General features: G+C 47.6%; 1 protein-coding gene across 1 annotated transcript in view; it reads left to right on the top strand.

The window, feature by feature from the left end:
- Positions 1-8,875: 8,875 nt before the first annotated feature.
- VANGL1 (VANGL planar cell polarity protein 1) overlaps positions 8,876-26,821 on the top strand; it is a 59,681-nt gene continuing 41,735 nt past the window's right edge. The window contains exons 1-3 of the mRNA XM_067546029.1: positions 8,876-8,961; positions 17,310-17,534; positions 19,124-19,250. Of these exons, the coding sequence (XP_067402130.1) occupies positions 17,464-17,534; positions 19,124-19,250 (198 nt within the window). The 5' untranslated portion in view covers positions 8,876-8,961; positions 17,310-17,463. The remainder of the gene's footprint in view (positions 8,962-17,309; positions 17,535-19,123; positions 19,251-26,821) is intronic.

Here is a 26,821-nt window from a genome sequence, read left to right as displayed (position 1 = left end):
TGCCAATGCTTTTCTGATCGGGAGGTCCATTAAAGTCACTCTGCAACTGATTGTCCTACCGTATAATAAGCAATAGGAAAATGGGAAATCAGTCACGTTTATAGGCCCAGAAAGACCTTTGAGTTAGTCAGCTGGGAATACCTTTCCAGGTACTGGGAAAGATGAAGCCTGGGGTCAACTTTATTAACTGAATGAAAATTCCCAAAAGATTTTGGGGAGAGGGAGAGCAGGGGTAACAGTCTGACATGTCGGATACAACCTACAGCAGCTCCAAACTCAGTATCTGACAAAAAAGACCCAGGGATTCCCACGTCTGCCTCTTATTTTACCAGGATGGCAGAGAAGCCAAAATCTGACATGAAAATATAACAGAAACAAACAAAAATAAGTAGAAAAAGTTGGGTTTCTTTAAAATAAATCAGTAGCTCAGATGCTGCTGGAAGAATAAGAGCAGACTTCAGAGCAAAGAGACCACTTAGAAGGGAGCTTAATCTAAAGAGTTCATGAGAAATCTTCATCACCACTAAACAATTGATGTCCTAGAGGAGAACATTTAAAAAGTCTACTTAGCAAGCTTAATAAGCTAGCAAGTGAGTCACCTGGCATGAGCAGCTGCTCAGAGTGCGGGCACAATAACTCAAAATCCTGACGAGTTCAGTGCAGGAAGAAGAAATGTGCATGCTTCTCAACTGCCCCTCGTTCTAGGTCCAAATTTCCTAAATTCCCCACACACTGTTCACACTGAAGAATATTTACAACAGAAATGCAGAAGCATTTTAGACAGTTATTTACACCAAAGAAATGCATCCCCACAGCATTTCAAGTTCCGTGCGTGAATCATTCTTTGTGTCCCTCATTCTGGGTCTTTGTCACATGTTACGCCCCAAATTTGTGCCGGGGCAGCTTGAGCGGCACAGCGATGTGTACAGACACCAATCTACTGTATCTCTGGAAAGACACTTAGAGCAACTTGAAAGTCAAGTGAGGACAAGGAACATTAGAATCTATGGGATTCTACCAACGAGAGAATTGTCTGAGACAGATGTATTTGCTAAGCGCTTTCTGAATACATTTCTTAAAAGAGAAAACAATCCCCTTTTTACTGAGAATTGTGATAGGGTACCATCAAGGAACTTTACAGAGCGGGAAGCAAAGGTACGCTAAGGCCATCGCTATGCTAGAAATTGTGGTCAACCCAAGTTACATTGGCACATGACCACTGAAGTTTGTATATTGCTTGTGTGCATGTAACTTGGCTGCTTGCATTGGCATGGCATGTACCTACCAGGAAGGCTTGAGTCGATGCAAAGTGCAGCCTGTGTGGTGCAGCAGTGCACCACAGGCAGGTCTCTGAGCGTGCCACACGCTGACATGTGGTGCAACGCCTTTGGAAAATGTTTGCAATGTGTTGTGGGATATAAATGACTTGCCCAGCAATTTCTGAGAGCGAGGGGTCAAGTTCCCAGCATGCAACTTTCTCCATCCCAAAATGCCATCCATATCCCATAATTTTCATGCCTCTTTTTTTTTAAATCCCACGAACATGTGCAGCACTTTCTGCCACCTGTGACAGCAGCATGGCGCCTGCAATGCTCTGTGCTGTCCTCGTGAATGTTGCAAATACAGGACGCACAATTTTCCGGTATTTGCAGACCCTTGGGAAGTATTGCAACAATGGGGGACATGAGGCCGAGTGCTGCACGAGACTCGTGTAGAGTCCCGCAGCCAAGCTGGGATCCTGCGGGTCCCACAAGACCCACTGCCATAACAGTGGGAGCAGGACGGGGGTGGGATTAAAAAGAGTCCCATGCAGGGCTCTAACGCGAGGATTTCTTCAAGAACAGTTTGCTGAGGGACACAGTGAAAAACAATTCCGGATTGTTGGTGGCATGCGCAGAGCAGATGCAGTGGAGCACTGACTGGAAGGATTGTATCATAAAGCAGATTTGGGATGATGACCAGTAGCTGCAGAACTTTTGGATGCAAAAGGCCACATTTCTGTTTGCTTAGCTCACCTCAGCCCTCTAGCACATGGGCACCAGAATAAGAGCCGCATGGATAGTGGAGAAGTGAGTGGCAATTGCACTCTGAAATCTTACAATGCTGGATTGCTACTAGTCAGGGGGGAATAATTTTGGAGTGGGAAAATCCACAGTGGGGGCCATTGTCATGCAAACATGCAGGGCCATTAATCATCTGCTACACGGGTCTGTGACTCTCAGCAATGTGCAGGACATAGTGGATGGATTTGTAGCAGTGGGGTTCCCAAACTGCAGTGGGGCAATAGATGGCACGCATATCCCTATTTTGGCACCAGAGCACCTTGCCATAGACTACATCAACAGAAGGGGATACTTTTCTATGGTTCTGCAAGCATTGGAGGATCATTGGGGACTCTTCACCGCTATCAGTGTGGGCTGATCAGGAAAGGTGCATGACTGTTGCATCTTTAAGAACACAGGACAGTTCAGAAAGCCGCAAGCAGGGGTGTTCTTGTCCAACAGGTGGATTACAATTGGCAATGTTGAAATGCCAGTAGTGATTCTGGGAGACCCAGCCTGCCCCTTGGTCCCCTAGCTCATGAAGCTGTACACCGGCCCTCTCGATAGCATTAAGGAAAGAATCAGCTACAGGCTCAGCAGGTGCAGAATGACTCTTGAATGTGCTTTTGCTAGCTTGAAGGGACATTGCTGGTGGTTGCTCATTTAGACTGAATCTCAGTTAGAAAAATTTTTCCCAGGATTATAGTTGCCCGTTGTGTCTTACATTATGTGTGTGAGACCAAAGGGGAAAAGCTGCTGCTGGGGTGGAGGGCAGAGGTGGAGCAGCTGCCTGTTGACTTTGAACAACCCGACACATAGGCTGTTACGAGAGCCCCCAATCTGGAGCTATGTGGTTGAGCGAGGCTTCAAAAGAGCACTTTAACTTTTCAGCCAAAGTAGTGTTCTGTGCTGGAGTCTTTTACGGGCCTAGAGTTTTGAATGTTGCTAAGAGCTGTGTAGTGCTTCCTCTCCATTTATAAATGGGACATGGCGTTTTCCTGAACCTATCAACGCTCCGGTGCTTGGCGTGTATTTACAAGCACTGTGTGCTTTGACTATCATTCTGCATTCTGAAGTATGTGGTGTGAACTAAAATATGATTTCAGTCTCCAAAAACAGAACTTCATTGAGTGAGAAAGACCAGCGCAGAAAATCAACGGGCAACCCCACCCACAGGTAACGTTATAGAAAATGTTAACATACATTAACAGGCTGAAATCTAAAAATTAGTAAAGAGTTATGTCTATTAGACCACAGAAATGTCGTCTGCTGTGGCTACCTGTAGCCAAGCCATAGTTCTCTCAGGTCAGTATACGTGAAGCTGTGGTTTTCCTTGCTGTCCCCCCGTGTGGAGTGGTAGGGGTAAGGGTGTGGTCCATGATGCCTTGAGCAGTGTAGGGAACAGCAAGCACAGAGCTCGCCAAGTAACGAAAGGGTGGAGAATCTGGATTTGCAGGGCCTGTAGGTCAGCCAGGGTCTGCAGCATTTGGGTTTGCTGCCTGAGAAGACCCTTTATGTGCTGATGCATTTCCCTCTCCTTGTCCTGCTGGAACCCCTGGGCCCTTTTCCTGTCCGCTCTGTCTTTCTCCATGCTGCTGGTCATACCAGCCCATCCGATGCAGCACTGGCATGCAATATCTTGCAGAACATGTCCTTCCTAGTCCTCTTCGCCTCAGGGACAAAGTGGAGGGAGCACATCTCAAGGCCGCCACGCCAAAAGCTGCTGATAAACAGATAGACGTACCATTGAAATTATAGTCTCAATGGAAAGGGAAAAGGAAAGGCACGTTTCAAAACTCCCTTCCCTTATTCTCAAACACTTTTACTAAGAAATGCTTATTGACACGTCGGCTTTGGAGCACGTCTGCACAGCACTGCTCCTTCCTTTGTAGCTGGGCTTGTTTCTCTTATTGGTCCCAGCTGTGGGTGCATGTCTCCATGATTGGCAGTTCTGGCAGCTAGGCTGGGGTGTGGTCAACTTGGCTGGCTGTGAGCTGGGAAGACTGTCCTCTGCCTGTGTTCTGTATGGGGTTGGTAAACCTCATTATATGTACACTACCCTAGTCTGAGCTCAATCCTTCTGTAAGGCCATGATTCATCAGTGTGTCAGGCTGGGTGAAGTCCTCCCTGTCCTCTCTCTCCTGTAAATCCTTTCAGAGATTCCAAGGCCAGAAGGGACCACTGTGATCATCTAGTCTGATCTCCCCCCCCCCCTTTTATAACACAGGCCATAGAACTTCCCCCAAATAATTCCCAGAGCAGATCTTTTGGAAAAACATCCAATCTTGATTTAAGAATCATCAGAGCTGAAGAATCCACACCATGACCCTCCGTAAATTGTTCCAATGGCTAATTACCCTCCCTGTCAAAAATGTACACCTCATTTCCAGTCTGTTTGTCTATCTTCAGCTTCCAGCCGTTGGATTGTTATACCTTTCTCTGTTAGACTGAAGAACCCATTATTAAATATTTGATCCCCATGTAGACACAGACTGTAATCAAGTCATCTCTTAACCTTCACTTTGTTAAGCTAAATAGATTGAGCACTTTGAGGCTATGACATGACATAGGGTACAGTCTGGACTGATAAACAAATTCTCCAACCTGCGGTGCCTTTTACTCTGCTTTGCTGTGAGAGCCACCACTCCTGCTCTGCTTACATACCACCTCCAGCATGTGAATTACTTCCAGTTATATCACTGAGTGCTACAGCCAGCCAGTCCTGAATTGCACTGCGGAGCAACACCAGCAAATTCTCAATCCCAGTCTTTACCCCCAGAAATGTGCATCTTATACTGCCCAGTTTTCTCCTGGACAATACAAGTTTCATCCAAAGTCTGTCATTTTATTAATAGAAAATGATATGCACAAATCCTGTTATCCCAAATGGAGTTCCCCAAACACTTCAGTCTAAGCACACTGGTTTAGATAAAACAAATGTATTAACTACAGAAGATAGATTTACGTGATTGAGTAATGAGGCATAAAAGTCAGAATTGGTTATGAGAAAGTAAAAGTGAAACGCAATTAATTCCAAAGTCTCTCTCACTACATATTTTAATTGTCTTACTGGCTGAATCCTTTTCAGTCAGGATCTCTCCCCAGTCTGCTTCCTTTGTTCTTCAGGTATTGTTGATGCTATGAGTAGAGAGAGAGATGATTTTGGAGCATCTGCTCTCTCCTCTTTTAGTTTTTCCTCTTCTTTGAGAATCAACTCCAACTCTTTGAGAATCAGCTGAGGTTCAGGAGACAGAAAGCCTGAGTGGATGGGAACCTCAAGCTGTTTCTTTGTCAAGATGTAAATTTTTGCCCACACTTTCTTTCCTGGCCACTTAATTAAGTGATGGTCCCTTTGATTGTGTTGACACCTGGCTGAGGCATCGGCTTCCCTTTTGTCTCTGAGGAAATGGTTTGTGCCTCTTCCACAGACTTGAACATGTCTTAGTAATATCATATCGTATAATCTTATAACTTTACATACAATTTTACTCGGACAATAAGGATCAGCAAATTACAAGTTTTCAAATGATACCGCACAAGGCATACTTTGTACAAAATTGATCATAGTTCTACAAAAGGGTGGACATAGGGGTACAGACTGTCACAGAGTCCATCATGGTACGGCATTTTCTAATTGTTTAATAATTCTTGTGGCTGTTCTCTGAAACCCCTCCAATTTATCAACATCCTTCTTGAATTGTAGGCATCAGAACTGGACACAGTATTCTAGCAGCTGCTGCACTTGTGCCAAATACAGAGGTATGCTAATCTCTCTTCTCCTACTCAAGATTCCACTGTTTATACAGTACAGGATCATATTAGCACGTTGGCCACAGCATTGCACTAGAAGCTCGTGTTCAGCTGATTATCCACCATGATCCACAAATCTCTTTCAGACTCACTGCTTCCCAAGATAGAGTCCCTTATCCTATAAGTATGGCATACATTCTTTGTTCCTACATGAATACATTTACATTTAGCTGTATTAAAACACTTATTATTTGCTTGTGCCCACTTTACCAAACAATCCAGATTGGTTTGAATCAGTGACTTGTCCTCTTCATCATTCCTGCTCCCCTAATTTTTGTGTCATCTGCAAATTTTATCAGTGATGATTTTATGTTTTCTTCCAAGTCATTGATAAAAATGTTAAATAGCATAGGGACAAGAACCAGTCTCTGGGGAACCCCACTGAAAACAGACCCGCTCCATGACAATTCCCCGTTTGTAATTACATGAAGACCAATCAGTTAGCCAGTTTTTAATCCATTTAATGTGTGCCATGTTCATTTGATTGTACTAGCTTTTTAATCTAAATGTCATATGGTACCAAGACAAACACCTTACAGAAGTCTAAGTATATTATGTCAGCACTATTACTTTTATCAACCAAACATGTAATCTAATCAAAAAATGATTCAAGTTAGTTTGACAGGATCAATTTTCCATAAACCCATGCTGACTAGCATTAATTACATTATCCTCCTCTAATTCTTTATTAAACGAGTCCTCTATCAGCTGCTCCATTATCTTGCCCAGAATTGATGTAAGGCTGACAGGCCTATAATTACCTGGGTCATCCTGTTTACCCATTTTAAATATTGGCATAACATTAGCTTTCTTCCAGTATTCTGGAACTTTCCCAGTGCTCCAAAACTTATTGAAAATCAACATTAACAGTCCTGTGAGCCCCTCAGCCAGTTCTGTTAAAACTCTTGAATGCAAGCTATCTGGACCTGCTGATTTAAAAATGTCTAACTTTTAGTAGCTTCTGTTTAAAATCCTAGAGATAACTCTGTTTCCAGTCACTAATATCACCATAGGGTGAGGCTATATCATCTCTTTTCCCCTCAGATACAGAACAGAAATATTTATTGAACACTTCTGTCTTTTCTGCATTATTATTGATAATTCTACCATTTCCATCTAGTAATGGAATAATATCATTCTCAGGATTCTTTTTGCTCCTAATATATTTTAAAAACTCCTTCTTATTATTCTTAATTATACTGGCCATAGAGGTCTCCTTGTGTCCCGTTGCTTCCCTTATCAATTTTCTACAATTCCTAATTTCTGATTTATATTCATCACTATCAACTCCCCCTTTCTTCCATTTGTTGTATCTGCCTTCACTTCCCCTCTAAACCAGGTCAGTTTTTTTTTTTTTTAACCAGCACAGCTTTCTTTCTTCTTACAAGTGGTGGTGGTCAGGCACACACAGAGCAGAACCAGCTCTTAACCTGGGTCTCTCCTCTGTGCCATGTGCTTGAACTGGGAAGCTCCAGCCCTCTCGCCCCTTTGTTAAGCTTGCCCCACTTGCAAATCCCAGCATAGAAAAATCATTGTTCCATGGGAGTGGGCCAGTAGTTGAGTCATTCAGGCAGTGGCCTCATATTACTTTGTGATCGTCCTTCCACAAAGTGTCATTCCGGGACAGAGCAACTGTCTGGAATGCAATTCTCAGTATACTGCCCTCAGAAAAGTTAAGTGTTCCACACATCATACAAAATTGAGTTAATAATTTGATACTCCACTCCTTATACCTTTCATACACCAGTGCAATATGGGTATAACATGCTACCCAATCAAAGTGAAATGAAAGTTTAATCTAATTCTTAATCAGCTTTGTGATTTTGTTCTATTGTAACCCGGCATAAGATACATAGATCAAATATACAGATATTGCAAATACAATTGTGACATTGTTCAAGGGAGAGGGGAAAAGGGTGTGCAGAGAAAAAACACATAACCCACCATCCTCCAACTAACAACACAATAACCTGCTTACCATGTGGCAACATAACACAAAGAAACATTTAAAATATCTGCTTCCTTTAAAGGACAGAACCTTTTCTAGAAGTTAAAGCACAGGACAGGGAGTTAGGAGATCTAGATTCTGTTGCTTTCTCTGCCACTGAAAACTTTACAATCTAAATAAGACAAGACAGACAAAAAAGGGGGGAAGGAGGGGGAGAAACTGAGGCACAGAAAGGTGAAGTGACTTGCCTAAGGTCACACAGGAGGACAGCAGCAGAGCCAGGAACACAACCCAAGTCTCCTGACTCCCAGTCTAATGCCCTACCCACTAGACCACAATGACTGTCCATCAAACTAGGAGGAAAACACTTGAGGAGGAGAGCAAGGGACCTGCCCTGCAACTTCAGGGTCTATTTCTGGTCCTTGTCACTTCCACATCCAGGCAGCATCTACTGGCTCCTTGGCATCCTTTGGAGAGCCGTGGACACTCTCGGGGGTTCTCTCTGCAGCCCCCTGGGCTGGAGCATACTGCCTTATGCTGTAGACAGAGGGCTCCAGGCGGCACAGGGTGATACTGTAACCCCAGAGCACAGGCACTTGTGTACCTAGTGACTAATCCAGCCCTGGGGGGAGAGGGCTGGTCCTGCAGGAGTGAAGGCTGCAAGAGTCCTAGAGGGGGATGCAGCAGTGTGGGGGTGCAAGGGGCTGGGCTCGGGGGGGGGGGATCCAGTGTGGGAAGGGCTGATCCCAAAGAGCCTTGCGGTGGGAGTGAGGTGCAGGATATGGATGTTTGTAGGAGCTGGGTCCTGGGGGGTCATAGTTAGGGATGCAGGGGGGCTGGGCCCCTGAGAGGAGCTTGCAGTAGGGCAGGTCCCGGTGGGGGCTGCGGGAGCAGCCAGGGATAGTCCCAGCAGGTGGGGGGTCGTGGAGGGGGCAGCAGGTCCTGCAGCGGGGGCAGCAGGAGGGGACCGGTGGGGGGCGGCCCCAGCAGACCGGGCTCCCTGGAGGGGGCGGGCGGGCCGGGGCTGGTCCCTGCGGCGGGGCGGGCTGCAGGGGGGGGGGGGGCGGGGGGCACAGGAAGCGGAAAGCGGCGGCGGCGGCGGCGCTAGCGACGGCAGCGGGGCTGGTGCCGGGACGGAGCAGCATGGAGCCACCGTGAGAGGTGGGTGCGGGCGGCCCGGCTCGGCTCGGCTCGGCTCTTCCCGCCCCCGGCCCGGGGCTGTGCCCGGCTCCGCCGCGCTGGGTCGGGGCTGCCCCGGGGGACTCCGACCGCGCCCCGCCTGCCCCGGGCTGGCCCCCGATCCCCTCCCCGGGAGGCTGGAGCTTGCACCCCTCCGTGCTACCCCTGCCCGCTCCGGCAGCCCCCGCCCCGCCCTGCCGGGCCTGTCCAGCCCCGCGATCCCTGCCGGGCTGCCCCGCGGGGGCTCAGCCGGGCCGGGGGGGGCGGTGCCCGGGCACTGGCTGCCCGGAGTCCCTCTCCCGCGGGGTGCCGGCCTGGGAAGGGCTCTGCGCTGCGTCCCAGCCGCTGCTGGTCCCGAGGATCCCTCGGCTCCGCCTGGCCGGCACCTGGCTCCAGCTGTTAAACCTGGGGGGGAAGCAGTCACCGGCCTCCTGTAAGCCCTTCATAGCCGCCCGCCAGCTGGTACTTCACTGGCAGCTCCTGCCTGGTGGGTGCCCGAGTTATTTGGGCGCTCCAGGCTCCTCTTGCTGCTGGGAGGGAGAAGGAACTTTTTGTCTCTTCACCTTCCTCCCCCACCTCAAGCTGCATGGGTTGCCCAAGCCTCTCTTTTGGAGGTCTTCCACCTCTGCGCTGCGCAGAGCTTTCCCATGCGGCGGCATAAATCGGACCGGAGTCTCGTCCTTGGGCACTGCTGCGCCCGGAGTTCTGAATAACAGCAGCGCGCGGGACTGGAACTTTGCACACTCCAGGCAAAGCTCTGAGCAGCAGCGTAGGCACATCGGGGCTTGCCTGCAGACTGGGGAAGGCCACGCCACGCTGGCGAAATTCACACTTGCCGCGTTTGCTATCGGTGAGGGTTGGATGCCTAGGCCAACGCTTCCGAAGTAGGCGCCTGAAGTTCTTGGAAGTGAGGATGCTTGGGTTGTAAAAATGGACCTTGACGTTAGGCTCCTGGCATTTTATTTTTGAAAATCTTGGTCTTCCTTTTTAAATAGCAAAAGCTTTAATTCTGCAAAAATGATGGCTCAGCAGCCCCAGTGTGTATAATGTGATCTAGTTCCATAGAAGTCGGTTTGATCTCTGACTAATATGACAATTCACAGCTACACAGATCTGCATAGCTGTCTGTTCTTTAGACCATGGTGACTTACAACCTTGCAAGTGATCGAGATAAACCTGAAATCCTTCTGCTTCAAGAGAACGGACCTGTAGCAGTTGGGCTGCAGGGGACGCTCCTTATAGTTTTTAGCAATATTGGTTGTGATTGTGTCCCCAGGAAGGACAAAGTTATTACTTTTGCTGGTTTGTTGTAACAATTGTGAAATTTGAATGGTCACTTAAAAAAAAAGACAGTTTTCTTGTTAAGAATGTTACTTAATGGTTCAAAATAACATTCTTGTGCCAAAGACTCTTTAGTTACATATTTTACGAAGGTGCAAGTGACAGGGCATCGGCTTTCTTGGTCTAGGGAGGCAGAACTAACAATTGTACATAGTTTTAGAATATCAGTTGGGGAAATAGTTTTGATTAGTGGGAGAAGAATTTTATTCTGCTGCTTGGGTTAGTAATTCTTGCCTCATAGCTGCTGAGTACATAACCTAAGAATTTGATTTTAAACAGGCTTGGCTTTTTTCTCCTTTTGGGGTTTGCATATATAACTGGCTGCAATGCTGGGACTAATGTTGGTCACATAATAATTTAACTTGTTAATCTTAAAAATAAATGGTGAATACAGTTACAGAAGACCTCCTATATAAAAATTCGTTGCAAGTCAAAATTCTGGAAGGATTTCCAGCCCACGTTCAGCCACATAGAGAGGTAGCTAACAGCCAATGGCTGCCGGCCAGGAGCATGAAAGCTAAGCAGATAAACAGACTGTGTCGAAGTTAGGACACTGCTGCTAAATTCCCGTGTTTTGCTACTGTCCTTTCACCTCCACCACTGGTGAGTGCAGTCAGGGTTCCAGATAGCCACTGGCATTCTGAGCACCATGTCATCTGACCGTGCTCAGAGCATGTTTGCATGAAAACAGTGGTTAAAATGCTAGTGACTGCTGGTGCCTTGTGTATTTAGTGCTCCCAACAGAAGAGGGAAGGGCTGACAGTGCTACTGTCAAGGTAATACTATGTTTTGGAAATAATTCCTTACCTTCACTTCAGGCTTGCTGTCCCATTGAGATGAATAGAGGGAGTTCACACTTCTCTTTGGAGCAAATCCTGCCCCTTCCTCCATGGTTATTGAGGGCATTGCAAAGCCTGTGTGCAATTCCAGGTCCCAAAGTATGGGGAGCCCCTGCAAGAAATGCACGTTGGGTAGTTGAAGTGTAAGTGGCACAAAGGGTCCTAAAGAGTGGGGCAGACCCCCTCGGGGTACAAACAGACCTCTCAGTTGTTCTCCAGATCTCAGCTTTCATTTCACCCCTCCTCCCCCCAAATCTAGCTGTTGAGATTTCAGGGAGAACCTTGGAAACGTGACCTTAGTATAAACGGTGCAGATTAGTATGCCTCAGTTTGCAGAGGGCCTGAAACAATGGCTCTGAGGTTGAACTGCCCCGTCCATTTCAACCAACGCGAACTCCGAGGCCAAGATGCTTTAAATGCCAACGTCGTTCACAGTGTCACTGCTCCTGAAAGCATATATAATATAGTGAAGACTAACACCGGTGTTCCTTGACATGAGAGTTGTGGGCCCCCCGTGGGTCCCACAAAAGATTAGGGATGTGGAGTGTGTAGCAGATGTATAAACTAAGAGGTACAGGCTATTTCCCAAAAATGTGAGGAAGGCTGCTGTACCCTTGTGTCTGGAGGAGTCCCAGTGAAGCTCTGCTGTCGACTAGTAGCTTGTGGAGGCCCTAGAACAAGTCCTGTAGGAGCTTTTCAGGACAAAGACTAGTGGCTCCACGTGCTGTGGGCTGTAACTAGAATTTTTTGCTTGGCAAACGCTTCTGTTTGTTACAAAGCAAACAGCCCTGCTGCAGTTTTGGACGGTAGTACATATTCAGATGATTCACCCATATGTGTGTATCATCTATTTAAAACAAATTAATAAATCCTCCTATAGAAGTATATCCCCACCATATCATGTGAAAACCTTACTTTTTTATTTTAATATATAGGTTAACTGCCAGAGTGAAAGCTAAAACGTGACACAAACTCCAAGTGCAAAAAAGCATAGGTAACATAAAGGTTGCGCACTTAGAATAGAAGGCCCCAATCCTGCAATTGGATTCATGTGGGCAGGCCATTCTGTCCTTGTGAATCTGATTTCTGGACTGGGGCTCGAGTCAGGAAATGCTGAAGTTAAGGTTCTTGCAACATTAATTTGGCTACAGTGCTAATGCCTGGCTCTCTCTCTTTGTTCCTGTGTCATTTAATATATTAAACACCATGACTTTTACATTTAAGTAAAAGGAGAACAGAAAAATACTGCAGATGTACTGTGCAGCCAAGTTAATGCTGCTGTAGGAAATTTTAACTTGTAAATTTCCTGACTCTCTCGGTCTTTGACTAGGCAGCCCTAACATTGCCTTAATACAACTTTGTATTTAATTTCCAAGTCATTTTACTAAATTGTGAGAAATTTCCCTAGTTTGCTAGCTTACGGGCCTCCCTTGGCTAATAGACATTTAAAAATCAAGGCCAATTGCACACTTACCTGAACATGTGTGTACTTGTGGATGCTTTCTGCTGCTTATGCTCCAAATGGCATTTTGAAATGCACATAACTTCCTGAACTAACTGCCAAAGTCTTTCTAATTCAGTAGACGTTCTAGATCTGAATAAAGATGAATTCCTTCCTCAATCTGAAACTTCAAAGCTAAGCTGTTCTAGAGGTAGCTCTTCCCAAGCACTGCATGAGCAAACCTTGAGGGAATGGATGGGGCAGCATAGAAGGTAGGGTATTTTTGTTCACGTTTGTAAATCAAAAGGCTGAATGCAACCAACTCAATTTTGTTTTAATTGCCTTCCGCCGGGAACTTGCTCTTGAAATCAGTGACCAGACTGACTTCATCGGGAGTGGTATCGAGCACCAAGCAAGGAGAATGGCCGTTCAAAAGAAGACATTTTTGTGGGAGGTTTATGATCATGTCAAAATAGGGAGTTGCAATGAGTTACTTAACAACTTTAATTACAGAGATCTCCACTGTATCCTGTGGAGACTACCTTCTCTAATATGCAGTGCTTCATCTTGTTGTGAGGGGCTGGTGCTCGTTTTGAAAGGTGGTTAGCGGCACGAAGCAGGCCTTCGGGAGCATAATGAGGCTCTGTATCACCATATGGTCAGCAAGTGGATGAAGTTTGCAACACCTTTGTGGGCTTTGACAAGGACAAACACGGTAAAAGTACTTTCCAAGCCCTGCCCTGCCACGCGCTCGTGCCCAAAATGGCTTCCTTCAGTGCTAGCCCAAAGTGTCTCTGCTGACAGCGCATCCTTGAGTAGGGTCACACAAGATGACGGCCTTGTCTAAACACAGTTGCACCAGTTTAACTCAGATTGGATTTTAACCTGGTGCAAGCTTGTGACTAGATAAGGCTCCTGTCCGGTACAGTTACCCCTGTCCCAGGGCCAGGAGGAGATTTATTGTTAGTTAACATTTTTATTGTGATAGCATCTATAGGCCACAGCCAGGTTGGGTCCCATTGTGCTAGGCGCTATCACACGTCAGCTCTGTGCAGAACCTGAATGGCAGGAGCCTTCCCATTACTTTCTGGTCCTTCCAGTCGAGGACTACTGCTGCCTTATGCCTCCGCATCCGATGAGCCAGCTGGGGTTAGCCATTTCCTACTGCGGGCTACATGTCACACACCCTTCCCTGCCTGACTTGGGTGTAGGGTGTGCGCTCTCCACATCAATGGAGCGTTGTAGGGTCGTGGTCTCTGCAGGCCACACTTTTGTCTTCCAAAGGAGGGTGCCTGTGGTGTGCTCTGCGTCAATGGTTCTCAACCAGGAGTGTGTGTCCCTGGGGGTAGGCAGAGGTCTTCCAGGGGGTACATCAACTTATCTAGGCATTTGTCTAGTTTTACAACAGGCTACAGGAAAAGCACAAGCGAAGTCAGTACAAACTACAATTTCATACAGATTTTGACTTTGTTTATACTGCTCTGAGTACCGTACACTGAAATGTAAGTACAATATTTATATTCCAGTTGATTTATTTTGTAATTAGGTAGTAAAAAATGAGAAAAGAAGCCATTTTTCAGTACTAGTGGCCTGTGACACTTTTTTGTATTTCTGTGTCTGATTTTGTAAGCAAGTAGTTTTTAAGTGAGGTGAAAGTTGGGGGTACGCAATACAAATCAGACTCCTGAAAGGGGTACAGTAGTCTGGAAAGGTTGAGAGCCACCGCTGTGGGTTTCTCAAATTGGGTATGGTCTTCAGGCTACTGGGCAGCTGCCAGGGCAGCCCTTGATTGCCCGCAGTTGGGTGTCCTTAGATAGCTAATAGGCAAAGCCAGTGGTCTCCTTCCCAACTGAATTCAAACAGATATAATGCCCATTCATTACAGCCCTGCTGCCGGCTTTGGCAGGGCGCTCTGTTTAACCCTCAGTGTCAGGTGGCCAAGTCTGTGAGGTGCTGCAGAATTCTCACGTGAAGGGTATTGCTGTTGGTTGTGATCCAAGAGGTTGTACTTTTTGGGGCCCTCACATTGAGTTTTTGTGGAGCTGCATCAAAACTGTTGCTCTTGTTTACACAAAAAATGAGACTTGGCAGGATCCAGCCTGCCCGCCCTGGTGTTAATGAAAATACTTCCTGATATTGGTGCGTGTTCTCCACATGATCCTTCGTGTCGCTTCTCCCCACCTCAGAATGGGAACAGCCTGCTCTTGATTCATGTGTGGAAAGCCTGTGTACTTTTGCTGTAGCATCTGTCTGCTGAAATGCTATATTGACTCTCAACAGATCCTACTGCCTGTAAAGCAGCACACCATGTGTTGTCTCTCTGCTGCCAGCCCCGCAATAGAAGCTCCACTGCTAACACACAAGGAATTGCTGTATCACGGCACTGGTTACTCTTGTGGGGTTGTAATTGTTGAAGGGGACTGGGAATTAGCACTCCCGTTATTGGCTCTGCCACAGAATTGCTGTGTGCTCTTTGGACAGGCCACTTGCCCGCTATGCCTTAGTTTCTCCATCTGTAAAATGAGGATAATACCAACTTTCCAGGGAGGCTGAGAGACTTAGTAATTTATGTTTGCAAAGTGCATGGAGAACCTCTGAGAGGCATGACTGTTAGTTTCTGTAGTAGAAGCTAGTGTAATTCCTATCCTGGGGTGATTACCCCTCCTTGGATATACACAGAGCCCTGTCCTCCTCCCCACTTTGCTGTTCCCATCGTGGGGTACGTGTATTAGTGGAGAGGATAGCTGTCCTCATAAAGAATAGATTCGAATAAGGCCACAGACAATTTGTGATTGGATATAATGACTTTGAGCCCATACCTCTTAATGGCAACTTCTGTCTAATTCAGTATGTTCCTACTCTATTGCACAGAAGTCTTGCTGGTTTCTGAGCATTGCAGATTATGGCTGCAGCTGGTTGCTATTGATCATGTTCTGCCGATGGTGCTTTCTTCTCGTCACCATCCTTGTGCGCACACCTGCGCTAGCTTTCTATCTTCTCTCACAGTTCGAGCCTCTCCCACTCGCTCTCAGATCTATGCACGGCTCTGCTCTTGCCTGCGTCTCCACCCTCTTGCATCCCACCCAGCTTTGTGCCTCCTTTCATTAGGCGACGTTGTGCGTTGTGCCTGCAACATCCTCCCACAGCCACCTCCCTCTTCATTCAAATAACTCCTGCAAGCCCACCTATTTGGCAAAGGCCAGTAGCTCCCAATATTTATGTAACCTTTTTCAGTATTGTCCCCATTTGTTCTATCAGACTGTGAACGCTGGGGGGCCAGCACACTTTATACACTGTAATGTGGGGTGTGCTGTACACTTACATTGCTAATTAGAGCATGAGGTGCTAAGAAGATTAGCCCAGATGAGTTAAAGAGCTAACTTTTCTGCTCCTTTTGGAGGAGGTTGAATGTTTCTTGCAAGCAGCTTGAAAATTGCTGTGAGCAGAACATAAGTGAAGGATTTAATGAAAGCAAATTCTCTCGCTGTAGAACTTGTAAAGAAATGTAACACCAATGAAAGCAAAGGCCACGATACTGCTGGAGTCAGGAATAGCCTGGGCAGGAAATGTAGAAGATCTCTCTCCCCATCCTCCTGCCAGACACCAAGCTCTGCCAAGGGCCCACAGTCCTGCCACCTCCTGTTCTAGTGTCTGGGAATATGTGCAGTGACAACCCTGGTTTTGCACGTCTCAAAAACTGGCGAGTCTCTCCCCTCCTCTCTAATCAGTTTCACCTGTAACCTAATCCAGAGTATGAAAATGAGACAGGTTAATGTCCACCAGACCCTCCCGCAGAACTCCAAGACTCTACCTGACATGCTTGATTGTTGTTACAGTATCTTGTTCTTTCCAAAACATTGTTCCTTTTCCTCCTTGTTTACAAAGATGTCCTACAGTAGAAAACCCTACAAAATATACTGCATTGGCCAGGGAATGTGTAAAGTAGATGTGATCTACTAGTCTCTGATTTGACTCCTGTGAGGGTAGAGACTAAAAGCTGCAGTTCAGGGCCCAAATAGCATGTAGATAGTGAGGTATTAGGAGGCCTTGTCATCTATGGTATTTTATAGTAACTAATGCTAATAAAACGGGCACACCTTGTAATTATGCAAACAATACAAGTTCAGACACCGTGGGTCTGATGCTCTTCTGCCTTGCCCCTTGTGTACTCTCACATATACCTGTGCAGCGTGTGTGTAAAATGTTATCATTCTGACTTGGTAGCATTTTTATATCTACTTTGCACAGGTGTAAATGACATAAGGGGCAAGACGGTGGAGACTCAAACCCAGTGAATCTTTACGCATTTACCGGTAGTGAGTTACAGAAATCGACTGTGCTGTAAGCATTGGCTGTGTTGCCTTTTCCCTCACCATACCCTCTATTTATCCAAAGATGCTGCTGTCCCCTGGAGACCTTGAGATAAATGGGGCTGCATTGCATTGCATATAGCAGGAGCTGCTTATTTCCTAATTTATGACTCCACAAATACATGGACAGAACAAAAAAGATGTGGTATCTGTCCCCAAGAACTTGCACACTTAGATAGGGTGTGACAAATGTTGATAGATACTGCAGGTGGAGGAGGACAAGGTCTACCGTGGTAAGACCGTGATTGCTTTGCTTAGCAGAGCGTCAGTGTTGTACTCCCATCTGTTTTTCCCCTAGGTTGGTATTGAAGTTTAAGGCTCCTGTTCTTCTCTCCGTAGCGTTCTTTTAGGTTGAAAATCACTGACTCCCTGAAGTTTTGGAGCTGCTAATGATTACGACGCTGAGAGTGCATCCGCCTCAGGAGCAACGGCTGTTCACCCTCTAAGGAAGGAGATCAGTGCCCCTCCCAGTGGGGGGCAGGCGTCTGCTGCCATGGATACCGAATCGACATACTCGGGATATTCCCACTACTCAGGTCACTCCAAAAAAGCGAACAGACAAGGGTATGGAAACCATTCTTAATAAATTAGTGCTCTGAGCTGGGCAGCATCACGGGGAAAGATTCCCTTTTCCATAGATCATGTTAAAGCCCCTCTCAGACCAAAACACAGTGGCTCTGGAGGAGGCATAGCATGGGACAACTTTCTCTCTGAATAACTAGACGGGATACTATAGATAGGGCCATTGAAGACGGAGCTGGAAAAAGATTGGTTAGTTTAGTCATTAACTGAGAGGACTGGACAGAGTCCCCAGATGGAGGCTTGACCAATGTTTTTAAGCAGACACTTGCTATTTCTCCTACCTTTTACACTCCTATTCATCTTTCTCAGCTCGGGGCAGAGGTTCTCTTCCCGTCAGCTGCCATTTGAATACCTTGTGTGTGTAATTCAGGTGTTTAGAAAAACAGCTAAAAATAGGCGAAGTTTGCCTGAGTCTTTCATAATATTTATAATTTGTTTTTCTTTTTATATCATGGCAGCCACTAGCAGGCCCCATCCGAGATCAGGGCCCCATGGTTCTAGGTGCTGTATGGACCTGGACGTTCCCTGTCACGAAGAGCGTACGGTCTAAATATTGCTGTCAGTGCTCTCTTTAGTACTACCTCAGCCCCCTTGAGACAGTTTGATTACTGCAAACCCCCGCCCCCAAAATCTCCCACAGAAATCCTTGGGGGAAGGGAATATTCCCTGAGCTTTCATTGAGGGTGCAGGTGGGAGAGTTTCCCCTTCTACAAGCCTCTTCTGATGTTGCTGGGATAGGAGATGTTTGTGACCAGGTATTGAGAAGGCAAGAAATAGGTGCGAAGTTTCTAATTTAAGTCCGCTAGGCCAGCAGTTCCCAACCAAGGGTCCATGGCCCCCTGAGGGGTTGCAAGCCAGTTTCATGGGGCCACAGGGCCCTGCAGCTGAAGCCTGGTGCCCCCATGGGCCTGAAGCCAGAGCTGTGGGGCCGAAACCTGGCACCCCGAGCCCTGGCATCTCCCGTGGGGCTGAAGCTGGGAGCGGAGCCCTAAGCTCCGGCGCTCTCCCCGGGGGGCTGGAGCCCCAAGCTCCAGCACTCCACACCCAGTGGCTGAAGGTCCCCTTCTCCCCCCCGCTGGGCCCTGGAGTTTTTATAGCATGTTGTGGGGGGCCTCTGAAAGAAAATGGTCGAGAACCCCTGTCCTAAGCCAGGGACTGTCCTATACAGTGCCGAGCTCACTGTCAGCCCTGAACTAATGCCCCGTGCCCGTGGGGCCTGGCTAGTTGCATGTGAGATGGCACCTGGAATCAGGCTGTCCTTTAAAGTTTGGAAGGAGGGTCATGTTGTGAGGGCAGGCGCAGGCTCCTCAGTGCAGTGAGTCCTCTACACTCCTATTGCCAGAAACCATCTGCACACACAGGATCTACATTAGGCCCAAACCTTCTTGGAGGCATAATAGGTGCAGTTTGTTCTGAAAGGTTGGCATCACAAAGATAACTGGCAATGGGCTAGGGCACGTCTTGATTTACAGGAGGTTAATGAAAGTGGGTAAATCTCACTGGGAGGCCTGAGTCTGCCTTCTGGTGTATGAGTCACTTAACCTTCTTCTCTTCTTGCCTTTATGGGAAAGGAGTCGGGACAGGCACAAATCACCGCGGAGTAAAGATGGCAGTAGGTCAGAGAAATCGGTCACCATCCAGACACCTCCGGCAGAACCACTGCTGGGGAATGATGCCTCTCGGACAGAAGATGTTCAGGTAAGGAACAGGGAGCAAATGGAGATGTGGATGGGCGAAGCGTGGATTTGTGGGACAGAATTCTGCTTTGGTGACTGTCTTAGACTGCCTGCATGTTGATGGAAATGTGTTTGTTGCACTCTTGGTAACATGCAGGCATGGCTCTTGGGTTCCTTTTGATCACAGTTAATGCTGTTTTAAGGGTTTTTTTTTTTTTTTTTTTTTTTCCCAAGCCTCAAACTGCCTTGCAAAACTCTCTACCTATAAGGACTAAATCACTTCACCCACCACCAAAATGCAGTCACTTCTGTGGTGGGATGCAGTAGCAGTTTAACAGAGCACTACAACATGATTGAAGATAAAATATGAAAAACAAGGCTCCCTAATTGAAAGAGTCACAGGCTTTTAGGGAAGCAGATTGCCATGATCCTGTTATACCTCCACTCTTGTATAAAAAGGTGTGGGACCTTTAAGCTTACAAGTGGTTGAGACCTTGGTGTTGTCTCTTCTGAGAGCATCACCTTCAGTAGTACAGTGGCCTGTCTGACCACACTGAGGGCCTTAGTTCAGCATGGATTCCAAAGAGCTCCTGCTACTGAATCAGGAACACTTTGTGTCCTGCCAGACAATCTAAGCCAGCTGTTTTTACCACCTGATTAAGCATAGTTACCCAACCCAGCCTCCTCACCTTTCACCTGAGCAACATGCCATTTAAAAAAAAAAATCTAGCTTTTTAAAAGAGAACGCTTTCCAGAGGTAACAAAATTAAGCATTAGAAGAGGCAACCAAGATGATGAGTGTGGGAGAGGAGGAAGCAAGAGAATGTACAGCAAATATAAAAAACAGGAGTGACCGCAAAACCAAATTGAGTCATGCAGGAGATATATGGACACTAGGTCAGGCAAAGAATGGAAAGATACTGTTTCTATATTACATCTGTCTCAGAGCAGAGGCCCTTCTATACCTGAAGCTCCAAGGTTTGAAGCAGCCCTACTATGTGAATAGGAGCTGTAAAGAGCAGTGACACTTCAAGACAAACTTGGAATAGTTTCCAAGTAGAACGTATTTCAGTGCATCCTACGTTTCACTCTTCATCTGCATGCACTTTTTAAATTAGGACTGATGTCTTACACAAAACAAAGAACTGTCTCTTAAGAGTCAGAGCAGGTCTACACTTAAAACACCGTATCGGCACAGCTTCACCGCTGGAGTGCTTTAATGAAGATGTTTCTACACCAATGGGAGAGAGCTCTCCTGCTGATGCAGCACTATCTACACGGAGTATAACTACGTTCTTCAGAGGTGTAGATTTTTCGCATACATCCAAAGCGATGTAGTTAAACCGATGTAAGTCTGTAGTGTAGACGAGACCTCTGTCTGCTGCCTCTTCCCCCCTAGCAGTCTACGTGTTAATAGTTGTTAGAGCACCCAGATCCCACTGCAGAGGGTGCCAAATGAAGGTATATAAATAAACCTTCTTTGTTTATGAGACAATAGCTTTCGTAAACTGTCAAGCAGTTGTGAATGGGAGAGTGTATTGTGTCAGGTGGGACAAAATGTGCTGATGAGTTCTTAAGAAACAGGTCTTTATCTTCATGCAAATTTCAATAATAATGTAAACTAAAAAGTGAAGAAAAATACAGAAACAGTATGAGAAGGGCTGTCTCTTAGCAACTCAGACATTATGCTCCAGCAGCTTTTCAGCACAAATCTTTAGCCCAGTAACTCCATTTGACTGCATGAGCTTTCAATAATGCCATTTAAAATAGGAAGAACTGTTCGAGCACTGAGGCTGAGAACCAGAACTTGTGTGTTCTGCTATAGGCTTTGGCCCCGACTTGCTGTGATCTTGGCAAGTCAGTTCCCGTGTCTGTCACTGTTTCTTCATCTGTAAAATGGGGATAATTTATACTGGTCCACCTCACGGAGAGGGGTTGAGAGTCTAATGTATCTAAAATGCTTAGATCATAATATGGAAGGTGCTAGCAGAAAGCAGAGTACTATGGTGCTGCACTCCATTTCAGAACGAGTTCGGCCTGTCCAGGGCCTCTTTACAAAAAGTGTTAACATTTCTCAGACTAATTCAAGATGCTGGCTGTGGTTGGTCTCTCTCTTTTAAAACTTCAGTGCTTTAGGCCTGAGGTAGTAATGTCTCAAATTGCACCAGAAGTTACATTCTTGGAGCTGTTGTAATTAATTATCATGCCTCAGTCTGCTCCTGCTACAAGGATTCTTTAGACTTTTTTTTATAACTCTTTTGAGAAGCGAATATATTGATTTTATTAGATACCAGGCTGGTGGCCTGATTCAATGGAGGCCGTGCAACCATAGGACAAGAGCAGCACAACATCACCACCTCTGTTGACTTAAATTAAGCCTGTTCTTCGACGAGCACTTGCTCCCGTCCCTTCCAGTGTAGGAGTGTGTGTGCGCTCATCATCACAGGAAGCTTTTCCTAGTGGTATCTGCTGGGTCAGCTCTGGTGCCCCCTGGAGTGGCGCCCTCATGGTGCAGTATATAGGCAGAAGAAATCTGATCAGGCCCATTCCCCATCAAGGAAGGCCAGGGAAACAGTGAGATCCGTGCTGGGCCACTCTGATGGCCGTCAGCCAGTGGGCCCTGTTGACTCCAGCCCCAGAGAGGGATCTGTTGAATCCGGTGCATGTGGGCTCCCTGCTGAGGGTGAGCCATAAAGGAGATTCGGCCCTGGCAGTACCATCGACGCCAGAGGTGTATGAGGCAGCAAGGAGTCTTTTGACCCTCCCAGCACCTCCATCTCCTTCGGGCCGTGGTCCACCAGGGCCAGCTCTGGCACTGTAAGAGGCCGCCTCACGCAGACTGGTTCCAGCCTTGGGCAGGCCAGCGATGATGGCGCAACATCAACCCCCATCTCGCCTGACCTCAGGAGCCTCGACGCTGCGGTAGCGAACGCCAGTATGGCGCAGGTCGCATTCCCCGCACTGCTCATGGTCCCAACGCCGCTCTGGTTCACGGCACCATCCCTCACCATCACGGCACCGATATATGGCACCAAGGAGGACAGCATCTCCTTGGTTGCTCAGGAGTGAGTGCTCTGGCTCAGAATCCCAGGCTGAATCGGGTCACAAAGGAGCACGCATCGAGCAGGCCAAAAATATGTGGCTGCAACTCGGGGACCTGTCCTGCCACCATGGCCCCCCCCACCCAATGGCAGATGCCACCTCAGTGGCCAATGTGGGCACCGGGGGCAACTCAGGCCTTCCAAGGCTCCTACACAGGTTGCTCGCACTCAGCACTCTCTGAAGAAAGAGCGCCCTGGCCTTCCCCATCAGAGAGGGGTTCAGTTCCAAGGGTGGAGGTGGCAGATGCCCATGGTATACCCATGGGGAGTCTGCCAGCACCAGAGGACGTGCAGGACCTTGGGACGGTCCTGGCCACCTCGTCCTCTTCTCTGAATGAAGCCATAGCTAGTATGTTCATAGCACCGGTGCAGGATGATTACAAAGCTCACCACAGCTTTTACAGAGGATGGCCCAAAACCTTGGCCTTAAGGTAGAGGAGATTGCGGACTCAGCCCCAGCGTTGGTGGACATATTAACACCCCCCGGATCAGCCAGGGTGGCCTTTTTGAAACCTAGAAAGGCCCTGTGGCAAACTCCTGCATCCCTCCAGTCATGCTGAAGCGGGTCGAGAGGAAGTACTTCATAATCCCAAAGGGGTACGAGTATTTATACACGCACTCTCCTCCAGGATCCCTGGTCATGGCCGCAGCCAGTGAGTGAGAGGGGCAAGGACAGCAAAGTCCATCACCAAAGGCTAAAGAGGTCAGGAAATTGGACCTGTTAGAGAGGAAAGTGTATTCCACTGGGGGCCTCCAGTTGAGGATCTCAAACCACCAGGCTATCAAGTTGCTATGACTTTAATTCCTGGACAGCCATGTCAAAATTTAAGGAACTCTTGCCATCAGCGTCCCGAGTGGAGTTTGCAGCATTGGTGGAAGAAGGCAGGGCCATAGCCGAGGCTTCCCTCTGGGCCACCTTGGATGCTGCGGATGCGGCAGCCTGAGCTCTGGCCACAGCGGCAGTGATGAGACGCAGCTCTTGGCTTCAATCGTTAGGTCTGCTCTGTGAAATACAGCAAATGGTGCAGGACCTGCCGTTCGAGGTAGCTCCCTCTTCTCCGATCAGACGGACGCGCAGCATCGTCATTCAAAGGTCTCTTGTGCCACTCTAAAGTCTCTGGGCTTCCACACTCTGGCCCCCCCATCCCAAAGGTACTTTAAACCCCCGTCTTAGGGCCGTTTCTCCCTGCCACAGAACCAGCAGACGCAGGACTTTTGGCAATGGCAAAAGAAGGGTTTTAGAAGGAGGCACTCCGATCATTCTCTGTTGGTCCTCATGGCTGCAGCCGCCAGGCAACCTTTGGGCCCTAGGCAGAACTTTTGAAGGCGCGCCCAGGAGCGACGCAGCAGACCAGAATTTGGGTCTTACCCCGATGTTTGAGAACCGTTTATCCCACGTTTACTGGAAGTCGGTCAACATCACCTCGGACCACTGGGTGCTCCACACGGTAGAAGTGGAATACACTCTTCAGTTTATTTCTTCTCCCCCTTCTCACCTTCCCTCCCCATCCCTCTTCGGGAGCCCTTCTCACAAGAGACTTCTAACCCAGGAGGTACAGTTGTTCCTAAGAGTGAGAGCAGTGGTGGAGGTTCCCACAGAACTAAGAGGAATAGGGTTCTACTCTCTCTACTTCCTGATCCCAAAGTCCAGCAGGGACCTCAGAACTGTGCTAGACCTGCGAAACCGCAACAAGTTCATGAAGAAGCTGATGTTTTGCATGGTTTCCTTGTCCTTAATCACCTCTTCCCTAGATCCAGGGTACTGGTATGCTGCCCTCGATTTGAAGGATGCATGTTTTCACATAGTGATATTCTGGGGGCACAGGAAATACCTCTGATTCATCGTAGGCCACAAACATTATCAGTTTATGGTGCTACATTTTGGCCTGTTGGTGGCTTCACGGGTATTTATAAAGTGATTGCTGACAGCTTCCCTCAGGAAAGCAAGAGTGCAGGTTTTTCCATACCTAGATGATTGGCTGTTCCAGGGAACTGGTAGAAAGGCACGTAAGACTCGTTCAATCCACTTTCTCGAAACTAGGCCGGCAAAAGTCAATGCTCTTGCCAGTACAGAGAATAAAATTTATAGGGGCGGTTCTCAGCTCACCCCAGGCCAGAGCTTCTCTCCCAGAGAGTTTTTTCAGAGCCATCGAAGCCCTCATAAATTGTCTTAACCTTTCCCATCACCACAGCAAGGAGCTGCCTGAAACTTCTGAGTCACATGTCCTCTTGTACCTATGTGGTGCACCATTCGTGACTCAAACTAAGACCTCTCCAATCCTGGCTGGTGTTGGGGTATATATATCCGGCTGTCACCCATTAGACAAGGTTATTACAATCCCACCAGCGGTGATCCTCACCCTGCAATGGTGGCTGGACCCGGACACGGTGTGCGGAGGCGTCCCCTTTACGGGGCCAGTCCCTTCGATGTCACTGGTCACCGATGCCTCAGACATGGGATGGTGAGCCCACTTGGGACCCTTCAGGACTCAGGGCCTACGGTCATCACACAAACTGACCCTACACATCAATATCAGGGAGCTGAGAGCGGTACACTTAGCTTGCCAGGCGTTTCAATCCCATCTGCAAGGCAAATGTGTATCTGTTCTCATGGACAATACAATGGCAACGTTAATCTGTATAAACAAACAGAGCAGAGTTTACTCCTCCCCCGTGTGCCAGGAGGCGTTGAGTCTGTGGGATTACTGGGATTAGCCGAGTCCATTCACCTGGAGGCGTTTCACCTACCGGGCTTGCAGAACAAGCTGGTGGATCACTTGAGCAGATCCTTCGTCAGCCATCACGCGTGGTCTGTTCGCTCGGACGTCTTGAATGTCACTTTCCAGATGTGAGGATTTCCCCAAGTAGACTTGTTTGCAACCAGGCTCAACAGCAAATGTCTCCAGTGCTGCTTATGCTGGGGGCACATTCTGAGCTCCCTCTCGGATGCTTTTCTCCTTCCCTGGGGGGAGACTGTTTTATACTTTCCCTCCCATGGGCCTGATCCACAGGGTGTTGTTCAAGGTCAGAAGGGACAAAGCGAGGATGATCCTCAAAGCATGGCTGCGATAGCATTGGTTCTGGACCCTTCTGCACCTATCAGCGGACAAGCCTATTCAGCCTCCCGTTGCTCCCGGACCTGATCTTGCGGCCACCTGCTCCACCCAAACCTCACGTCACTGTATCTAACGGTGTGGAAGCTTCGTGGTTGGGTGAGGCGGAGCAGGGCTGCTCGGCGCGTGTGCAGACCGCCCTTATGAGTAGCAGGAAGCCCTCAACCAGATCAGCGTATCTGGCGAAAATGGAAGAGGTTCATGTTGTGGGCATCATGGAAAGAGGTTGTGCCAAATGAGACATCCTTGCCTCTTATCCTGGACAGTTTGCTCTGCCTGAAAGAGGAAGGTCTTGTGGTATTGTCCATATGAGTTCACTTGGCTGCGATTTTGGCTTTCCGTCCACCAGTAAATGGCCAGTCGTTTTTTAACCCAATTTGCTCTCGGTTCTTGAAGGGGCTGGTGTGTTTATACCGGCAGGTGAGTCAATCCCTGTATCCCTAGGTCCTCAATCTGGTGCTGTCAGGACTCATGGGGTCCCCGTTCAAGTCTATGGTGACATGCTTCTTGCTCCATCTATCTTGGAAATTAGTCTTAGTAGCCATTACTTAGACTAGGAGGGTCTCAGAAAGACCACTCAACTCTTCGTTGCAATTGTGGACAGAATGAAAGGGGACCTAGTCTCTGCCCAGAGAATCTCCTCATGGATTACATCATGCATATGCGTGTGCGTAACTGTTGTTCTTCAAGATGTGTTGCTCATGTCCATTCCAAATATACACCCACCTACCCCTCTGTTGGAGTAGCCGGTAAGAAGGAACTGAGGAAGTGGTGGGTTGGCAGCTGCCTATATACTGCTCCATGAGGGCGCCTCTCCAAGGGGCACCAGAGCTGACCTGGCAGATACTTCTAGGAAAAAGCTTCTGGAGGTGGTGCGCGCAGTGCATGCACCTCTACATTGGAATGGACATGAGCAATGCATCTTGAACAACAGTTATGGAAAGGTTAGTGACTGTTTTTCCTTTAAAAAAACAAAACAAAACAAAAAAACCACAAACGCTCCTGTCAGCATATTTGTGTGCAGAAGCCAAAAAGGTTTTCTCCAATCAGTCACGGACACACTTGCTCTGGGATATCTTTTTCTCTTCCAAAAATGTGTTGGGGTGCTAATGACTGATTTGGCAACTACAAAGGATTAAGGTGCCACTGTGTGGAATCTACCTACAAAGGGCACTGTCTGGAAGCTTTAATGCAGTTTGGAATGCACTGGTGTGAATTGTCAAGTCTTCAGAAGTCTGAGTCACTTCCTGAACAGCAGCTCCAAGTCAGATCCATACATATCAGATTAACTCTTTATCCTTGCCTTGTATAGGTGTGTCCGCGCAGATGCATCATGGAGTAGAAATAACCACTTGCAGGATCTCTCTGGCAGAAGTTCT

This window comes from Emydura macquarii, unplaced genomic scaffold (assembly GCF_026122565.2).
Source record: "Emydura macquarii macquarii isolate MOO-44397 ecotype Brisbane River unplaced genomic scaffold, CSIRO-AGI_Emac_v2 contig_1119, whole genome shotgun sequence".
Classification (NCBI taxonomy): Eukaryota; Metazoa; Chordata; order Testudines; family Chelidae; genus Emydura; species Emydura macquarii.
Note: the sequence above shows the minus strand (reverse complement) of the source record. Positions and strands in the feature narration are given on the sequence as shown.